Source organism: Solea senegalensis, linkage group LG3 (assembly GCF_019176455.1).
Source record: "Solea senegalensis isolate Sse05_10M linkage group LG3, IFAPA_SoseM_1, whole genome shotgun sequence".
In the NCBI taxonomy this organism is placed as follows: Eukaryota; Metazoa; Chordata; class Actinopteri; order Pleuronectiformes; family Soleidae; genus Solea; species Solea senegalensis.
In genome coordinates this window covers 4,174,163-4,180,344 of record NC_058023.1, presented here as the reverse complement: position 1 = coordinate 4,180,344, position 6,182 = coordinate 4,174,163, and the positions used below count along the sequence as shown (strand labels likewise).

Here is a 6,182-nt window from a genome sequence, read left to right as displayed (position 1 = left end):
GGGTCTGTTGAATGCATTTTTCAGTCCAGTGCTGAATGTCAAATCAAATTTCATGTTAAACATTGCTGTTTTATTGTTTAAAACGAGATGAACAACAAACGTCGGTGACAATTAAAGGAGTAAATGTGAGCCTGATGAGAAAGAGGGGAGGAGGAGGTGAGGAGGGGGAGGGAGGTATGAAGGGAGGACTGAATCAGGTTTGAATTTCACACCTGAAGCTTCATTCACACAAGGTGAGACTGAGAGAAAGAGACAATGATGTCACAGGACATGAAAGGTGTCACAGAGAGAAAGAGGACAAAAGAGCAGGGTCAGGTGTCCCCCGTCTTCCCCCCTCCCTGTGTCTCTTTGTCTGAGGAGGTGTGAACGAAACAAGACAGGAGGAGAGGAGGGATAGGAGACAGGAACAAGAGAGGGGGGAAGCAAGGGAGGAAGATGAGGAAACCGACATAAAGTGAGGGAGGAAAGGAGGCAGAAAGGAGAGGGGTACAGGAAGAAGGGGAGATCGGATGGAAGGAAGGAAAGAGAGGAATAAAAAAGCAGGTGAGAGAAGGGAATGAATGAAGAAAGAGGCAAGAGACAACCACGAGGGGAGAGGATGCAGGGGAAAGGAAAACAGGAAGGAAACAAATAGGCATTCAAAGGAAGGGATAAGGAAAAGTAAGGAAAGAGAAAAGAGGGGGGAGAAGAGGACAAGAAGAAGCAGGTGAGCAGAATGAGTGAGCAACCTGGAGGGAGAAGGGAGCAAGGAGACAGTGAGTGGAGTGAGAGAAGGAAACAAGGTGTGAGGAAAAGGGAATACAGGACAAGAGGGAAGCAGGAGAGAGGGAACATGCAGACGAAGAGGCAAGGAGAAAGGAGGGAAGGAGAGGAGAGAGGACTGTGGGAAACTGTCACCTCTCTGTCAAAAACGAGAGAACGACAGGAAGATGGAGGTTTGACAGACAGGTGCTAGACCCGCCTTCAACATGAGGTCACAAGAAGGAAAGGAAGAGGGGAAAAAGTTGATCTGTTTTGGTTTATTTTACTTTAATGCATTCAATTGAACTGATGACGTTATCAAACATGGGGGGCTGTTCCTTTAATTCTGTCAATGAGTGTAATGAGTGTCAACTGTCCTTCTTTGTTTCCTTCCCTTCCCCGTTGTCCACTTGATCCTCTTGTCTTCAGGACTCTCCAGAAACCTGCAGGTCCACGTCTTCACGTCTCCTGTTAACAGGAAGTTGAGACAGAGACAGGGGCACACTCGTTTGTCACCACCTGCTGGACACTGTGAGAATTACACACGCACTGATTTATTGAAAACACTAACACTTATTGAAGCCCTTTGTTGTCTCCTGCAGTCAAAATCCCGTCATGCATTTCCTTTATGAAGATTCTCACCCCCCCTAACTATATTACCCACAATTCTCTTGTGTAACAGCAGCATCTGATTGGTGGAGCTGTATTAACCCAAAACTGTAACATATTAACAAGGTTTCAGATAGAGCAGAGGATTGTGGGTTGTGTAGTTCTTTCACTCTTTAATAAAGGTCCAGTCTGTAAAATTTAAGTTAAATTACTTTCATTTGGCAGAAATACTGATAAAAATATTAGATGCATTTTTATTTTACAACGAATTATAGAATTTAGCACATCATCAACCACTAAAACAACTACAATAAGATTAAATCGCTAAAATTCCTTCAAAAAGTCCAAGTTTCTGCTTAGTGACAACTGACAGGAAGTTAAGGAGCTTGATAATATTATAGGGGAAGTTGCAAGACACGAAAACGTGAAAACTCCAGATTCAAAAACCTTTATTAACAACAACAAAATGGACAAGGTGACACTGCACTGCATGTGTGTGCACTCAGTGTGTTGAGAAGCGAGGCAGCTCGTTCCCCAGAATGACTCGTCTCTCCACGCCCTCCTCAGAAATGCTCGCCAGTCTAACCACGCCCCCGCTGGAGCCGTCCCTCTCCATCGCCAGAGACAGAGCTGAGGACACATGGGTGAGAGACACACGGTGTGAATATGGCAGTGACAGTGTCGCAGCTCCCAGCATGCCTTGCAGTAGTAGTAGTAGTGGTAACAGTAATGTACCTGTGGCAGTGAGCTCCATACACTTGTCTTTGGTCATTCCTGGTTTGTAGTTTGAGTCCATGAAGCCGTAGATGTAGGTGCTGCCACTGCCGCCAACTGACACGGGCTGTCTCACCAACATCCCACCAATGGGGACGCAGTACACCTGAGACAGAGAGACTTCCATGATTTACTTATGCCAGGAGAGACAATGCCATCTAGTGTCCACACAGAGAAATGCAGGAAACAGTCCTAGGCCACGTCCAGACGGAAACGGCACCAAACGTAAACAGGTTTAGGTGAATATAAATATTTGTTTGTTTTTTTGTCAGAGGCGTTCCGTCCACAGTGACGGTGTGTATTTTTCAAAAAAAAATCTCAAGCCGCTGGGCCTCGCGTTTCCACGTAGACAGCAAATACACTACTTCACGAAAACAATGTATGTGTATTCACATAAACCTGTTTCTGTGTGGACCGGCCCTCAGTGTATGGCTGTCTCCGTGTGTGTATTCATTGTGTGTGTGTGTGTCTGTGTTTGGTGTGAGCTTTGTCTGAGCCCTACAACTTTTAAGGACTTTTTCAGGGTTAAGACCTGGTTTTAGGGTTAGTGTTAGGTTTGTCCTCACTAAAACAGGCTGTGTGTGTGAGTAAGTGTGTATATACCTGTCCCCCCTTCCTTTTGTCCCATCCGGCCACCAGTATCCCAGCAGTCAGTTCTTCTCTGTAGCGGTAGCAGCTCGCTTTGAACAGATTGGCCGCCGTCTCCACCAGTGGGGGCTCGTCCAGCTCAATGCTGTGGGGGCGGGGACAGCAATTAACCAACACTGACTGGACTGGACAGTGAGGCTGTCACTCAAACATGGCAGTGTTCCTGTGTGTACCTGTGGAAGCCCAGCTGGTAGGTGACGACGTCGGCGATGGCCTGAGTGTCAGCAGCTGATCCAGACCTGCGACGCGGACACAGCGTCAAACACACATTCAGTGATAAGCTAACAATGCTCTAACTACACGCCGCTTCAATTCCCTGATCTGTGATAACGTCACTGACCTGCAGCAGTAGATCCGCTCATGGATTTGAGTCAGTTTGTCTGTGACTCTGTTGGCGATGTAGGCCCTAATGGACGGACAGACAGAGAGAGACAGGTTAAACGTTATACTTGAACTTTATACAGAACCACGAGTGAGTAAGTCACTTTGTTTCACTCACCCTGTGGTTGTGCGAGAGTCTGCACCGATGACCACGCCTCCGTCATACTCCACCGCCATGATGGTGGTCTGACAGACAGAGACACACATTAATGCTGCAGTATTTATAACTGCGTGTTAACACATGAACAGTAAACTGTGATTTTGCTTAAGTTTCTCCCTACAGATATGATGGTTGGATGGCTATCGCTGCCCACCACCAATAAATTCCACAAAGAAGAAAAATATGTCATGGTTAAACACTGCCTTGGGCTGGTAATACGTGGTATACATAAAAGTGTTTTTTGTGTTTGTACCATTCCCATTGTTGTACAGATGTGATGATTCGGTCAACCATCTAATGGAATGAAGTGAGTCCTTCATGTAGAGGGCTGCTAAGTGGGATGATGCAGATCGATTATTTTAGTATGATAAATTTAATGCAAAGGGCCCCAATGATCCACATTGCGACATTTACTTGAAAAACTTTTTTATTTTGATATTTTTCACGTGTTTAACTCCTCGTGCCGGTTTCACTCGCAGATTTATTATCCGAGCAAAAACGCTAATGTTTCTAGACTAAATCCGTTTCCAATTGTGTCTATAACTGTCAGTGACTATAAAGTATGAACATTGGCATCAATAATACGTAGCTCATTCCGCCATTGAGTTCACAGGCCGCTTGCCTCATGTAATTTACGGCTTCTATTCCAACCTTTCCGCCGGGACTGGACCCGAGTCAGTTCCTTTCCTCCACCTTTAAGCCCGAACTTTGTTAAAACTATGGAGCAGAATTAGCGTTAGCCGCTGTTAGCAGCCACGGAACTGCTGTCTCATTCAGCCGCTTTTTTGTCTTAAAACACTTCTCATCGCGGCAGAACGTGTCCTGTTTCGGTCCGCTCCGGTTCACCATCATTTGAACTCACCCCGGTGCTGACTTCCTGACTGGCCCATTCTGGAACCAGTTCGTTTTTAGCAGAAACTCGCTGCACGAAGTCCGGCATCATCGTTGCTGTTGCCGCCATCTTGTCTCTATCTGTGGTTGGAATGACGACGAGATGCCAGATTTACGCAGTCAGTGAGGTTTGCTGGATACAAACAAAATCAAAGACAGATGCGTATCATTGTCTGTGTCATTTGTCACGCACGGGATTCAATAAAATCCGCATTCCACGTTTCAACGTCTTAAATATAATTGTATCACACTGCATAAAGAGTTGTGGTCTGGCACGTCAGCGGACACCTCTGTAGCGGGGGTCTTACTAGCAACAGGAAGAGAAGGTAAACACGACAGGTCACATTACAATTGTTTGATAAACTTAAATTTTCGCGTGTTACTTGTCAAACTTTCACTCCACATTGTTTCTTAACGACGTGGCTCAACATTATATGTGATACATTTAGTTGTTAAGTATGTATTATTAGATATTTGGTTGATTTGTTGTCCGTGAGGTGGCGTTTTAACCGACCGGAGAACCAGACTCCGTCTAGAAATGTAATAATTATCATTCCGGGATTTAAAATGGAAGAATTGAGATATAGGCGTGCTTGTTACAAAGTCCATTAAAATGTGTCGTCATACAATATTTAATTCGGCGCAAACATGGAACACCTAGCTGTATTTTTGCTTGAAAAAAACCCCGATTGCTTGTGTTGATGGTTTGTAAACGGGTTCATTATGTTATGTAGGTTGAGTTTTTAAATACGTGACCGATATGTCTGCTAATTTCTTAGATATAATGCTGGTGAATTCCAAGTGATCCCATTAAATGCAATAAATGCCCTTTGCGCCAAATAATATTTGATACCCTCCTAATCTCCTTTTATTTTTACTATTAATTATTGTTATTATTTCAGATGACCGTCCATAACTTGTACATATTTGATCGGAATGGAAACTGTCTCTATTACAACGAGTGGAACCGAAAGAAGCAGGCGGGAATCTCGAAAGAGGAGGTGATGTAAATAAATGTTTACAGAAGAAAAATGAATGCAACCTAATTAAAATACTAAAGCCGTTCATCTGTCTCCTTGTCTTCTCAGGAATATAAGCTGATGTACGGGATGCTGTTCTCCATCCGCTCATTCGTCAGTAAAATGTCTCCTCTGGACATGTATCCTTTTTTATTTTGTCCATAGCTACCTGTCTCTGTGTCCACTCGTCTCTCTGGCTCTGTTGTCCTTAGCAGCCGGCATTTTCTCAGGAAGGACGGCTTCCTGTCCTTTCAGACCAGCAAGTATCGTCTTCATTACTACGAGACTCCGACTGGACTAAAGTTTGTCATGAACACAGACCTGTCAGTGTCCAACGCCAGAGAGACACTGCAGCACATCTACAGCAATGTAAGACACACACACACACACACGCACACACACAGTGAGGTGAACTTTTGACAGACAGAAAATAAACAGTTGTAAATGAGAGCAGATTTAGATTTTTTTTTTAATTAAATAATTGGGTCTTTTTTTCTGCATGGTTATTTCATTAATGTGGACAAACATTGGCAGATTTTTTGTAACAGAAACTGAGACTCTTATTTTGAAATCCATGGTGGTATTTTATTTTTGAAAACAGCTCATCATTGTTTACATAATTGTGTGTTTCAGCTCTATGTGGAGTACATAGTGAAGAACCCTGTGTGTGTGTTGGGCAACACTTTGGACAGTGAACTGTTCAGCAGCCGATTGGACGCTTTCATCAGAGCTCTGCCGTACTACAGTCCCCGCGCCGCCTGATGCACACGTACACACACACACACACACACACGTACACACAGTGTTGTATTTATTTGTTTGTGTTTTTGTATCTTCACCCTGAGTGTAAACATGACTCGGCAGAAGAACTCGACCGTTGAAATTAAACTGATGTTTGTGACTCTGGGCTGTTTTTGTTCTCGTCAGTTTGTAAACTGCTGAGTCAGCATTAATGACAT

General features: G+C 44.1%; 2 protein-coding genes across 4 annotated transcripts; one reads left to right on the top strand and one right to left on the bottom strand.

Moving 5' to 3' along the window:
- Positions 1 to 1,782: 1,782 nt before the first annotated feature.
- Positions 1,783 to 4,308, bottom strand: psmb6 (proteasome 20S subunit beta 6). The gene is made up of 7 exons (XM_044020685.1): positions 4,176 to 4,308; positions 3,272 to 3,339; positions 3,113 to 3,178; positions 2,946 to 3,011; positions 2,728 to 2,857; positions 2,086 to 2,230; positions 1,783 to 1,980 (listed from the first exon to the last, which is right to left on the bottom strand). The coding sequence occupies exons 1-7, from the start codon at positions 4,272 to 4,274 to the stop codon at positions 1,853 to 1,855; spliced, it is 702 nt and encodes a 233-aa protein (XP_043876620.1). The 5' UTR covers positions 4,275 to 4,308; the 3' UTR covers positions 1,783 to 1,852.
- Positions 4,309 to 4,453: 145 nt separating this feature from the next.
- On the top strand, positions 4,454 to 6,130 carry trappc1 (trafficking protein particle complex subunit 1). Of its 3 annotated transcripts, none has more exons than XM_044020696.1 (5): positions 4,454 to 4,530; positions 5,107 to 5,205; positions 5,293 to 5,363; positions 5,454 to 5,592; positions 5,857 to 6,130. In XM_044020696.1, exons 2-5 carry the CDS (start codon positions 5,107 to 5,109, stop codon positions 5,983 to 5,985), a joined length of 438 nt encoding a protein of 145 aa, XP_043876631.1. In that variant the 5' UTR covers positions 4,454 to 4,530; the 3' UTR covers positions 5,986 to 6,130. The 3 variants fall into 3 exon arrangements, with proteins under 3 accessions (XP_043876631.1, XP_043876632.1, XP_043876633.1); XM_044020697.1 differs by lacking the exon at positions 4,454 to 4,530 and adding an exon at positions 4,537 to 4,660; XM_044020698.1 differs by lacking the exon at positions 4,454 to 4,530 and adding an exon at positions 4,685 to 4,744.
- Positions 6,131 to 6,182: the final 52 nt, after the last annotated feature.